Genomic DNA, 1,619 nt, shown 5'->3' on the forward strand with positions numbered 1-1,619 from the left:
AATTGGACTCTATCTTTTAGAAATTATAATTGGCTGATATTATTCGGGATTATAATTGGCTAATTGGACTCTACGTGCCCACTAAGGAAATACGATTTCCCTTTTTCATCAGAGGGTGGTGGAAATGTCAAAATAGTGGGAGGAAGATTTATAAAATAAAATCCATATTTTATATCTTTAAATTATTTTAAAATAATCAGTAACAATTATCTGTTTTTCTTTCAGTATATTTGCAATGACGTCACGCAATCCACTTTCTATCATCCTCGATCAAAACAAGTTGGCTGGCCCTAACTATAATGACTGGTTTCGAAATTTAAAAATTGTTCTGAGCTCGGAAAAGATTCTGTATGTGCTTGATAAGAAGCCACCGAAGGAGGCAGCTTCGGACATCAGTGAGACTGAACTAGCTAAGCTTGAGAAATGGTGGGACCATGATCTCCAAGCTAAAAGCTATATGTTGGCTTCTATGTCGAATGAACTGCAGAGGCGGTTCGAGGAGGCTGTGAATGCTGCTGACATTCACTTTCATCTGAAAGAGTTGTATGGAGTACAGACTCGCTCAGAGAGACATGCTACTGTGAAAGAACTCATGACTACACGTCTGCGAGATGGGACTTCTGTCCATGAGCATGGTGTTAGGATGATTGGGCTCATTGAGAAATTGGTGGGGCTCGACGTGGTTATTCCTGGTGACCTTGCGACTGATATTCTCCTGCTGTCATTACCCCCTCGTTCGATGGATTTGTGGTAAATTTTTATATGAACAAGCTTGAGGCCACCCTTGAAGAGTTGGTCAATATGCTTACTACTTATGAGGCCACAATAAAGAAGGAGAAGATTGTTCTTCTAGTGGGTTCTTCGTCTGGTACGAAAAAGGGAGCCCCAAATAAAGGCAAGAAGCGTTCTGCCCCTCTAAAGAAGAACAAGCCCAACAAAAAGCCATACAAGAAACCTACTCCAGGGCCCTCAAAGCCCGACAAGTCAGAGCATGTCTGTTTCCATTGCAATAAACCTGGACATTGGAGGCGTAATTGCAAGGAGTATCTAGCCCAGAAGCGTTCTGGCCATGGTATGTTTTACATAGAAGTAAATGTCTCAATTAATTCCTCTTCTTGGGTATTGGATACCGGATTTGGTTCTCATCTTTGCAATGATTTGCAGGTGATGGCAAGAAGCAGGAGACTTAGAGATGGCGAGACATTTCTAAGATTGGGGAATGGAGCAAGGGTTGCTGCAACTGCTATTGGAGACATTACTTTGATTTTGAACAATAATTTTAAGTTACTTTTGAGAGACGTTTTATATGTTCCTGAATTGGTTAAAAACATTATTTCTATTTCTATGCTTGATAGAGATGACTATTCTTGTGTTTTTGCTAAAGGTGTTTGCAATATTTACAAGAATGAATGTTTGATAGGAACCGGCGAATTAATGAACGATCTCTATAACTTAGAATTGAAAGATATTCCGTTGAACAATATCCAAGCACAAAAGAAAACAACAACAAACAAAAGAAAGTTAGATGATCCAAACCCCGCACAGATATGGCACGCTAGACTAGGTCACATTTCCCAAAGAAGGATGCACAAACTAGTGGGAGAAGGCATGTTTGACTT

At 39.9% G+C, this 1,619-nt stretch overlaps 2 protein-coding genes across 2 annotated transcripts; both read left to right on the forward strand.

Annotated features, from left to right (window-relative positions):
* The first annotated feature begins 235 nt into the window (after positions 1 to 235).
* LOC142505704 (uncharacterized) lies at positions 236 to 754 on the forward strand. The gene has a single exon (XM_075618794.1). It carries the CDS (start codon positions 236 to 238, stop codon positions 752 to 754), a length of 519 nt encoding a protein of 172 aa, XP_075474909.1.
* Positions 755 to 762: 8 nt separating this feature from the next.
* On the forward strand, positions 763 to 1,190 carry LOC142505711 (uncharacterized). The gene is made up of 2 exons (XM_075618804.1): positions 763 to 1,072; positions 1,165 to 1,190. The coding sequence occupies exons 1-2, from the start codon at positions 763 to 765 to the stop codon at positions 1,188 to 1,190; spliced, it is 336 nt and encodes a 111-aa protein (XP_075474919.1).
* The last annotated feature ends 429 nt before the right edge of the window (positions 1,191 to 1,619 follow it).

This window comes from Primulina tabacum, chromosome 1 (assembly GCF_025594145.1).
Source record: "Primulina tabacum isolate GXHZ01 chromosome 1, ASM2559414v2, whole genome shotgun sequence".
Lineage (NCBI taxonomy): Eukaryota > Viridiplantae > Streptophyta > Magnoliopsida > Lamiales > Gesneriaceae > Primulina > Primulina tabacum.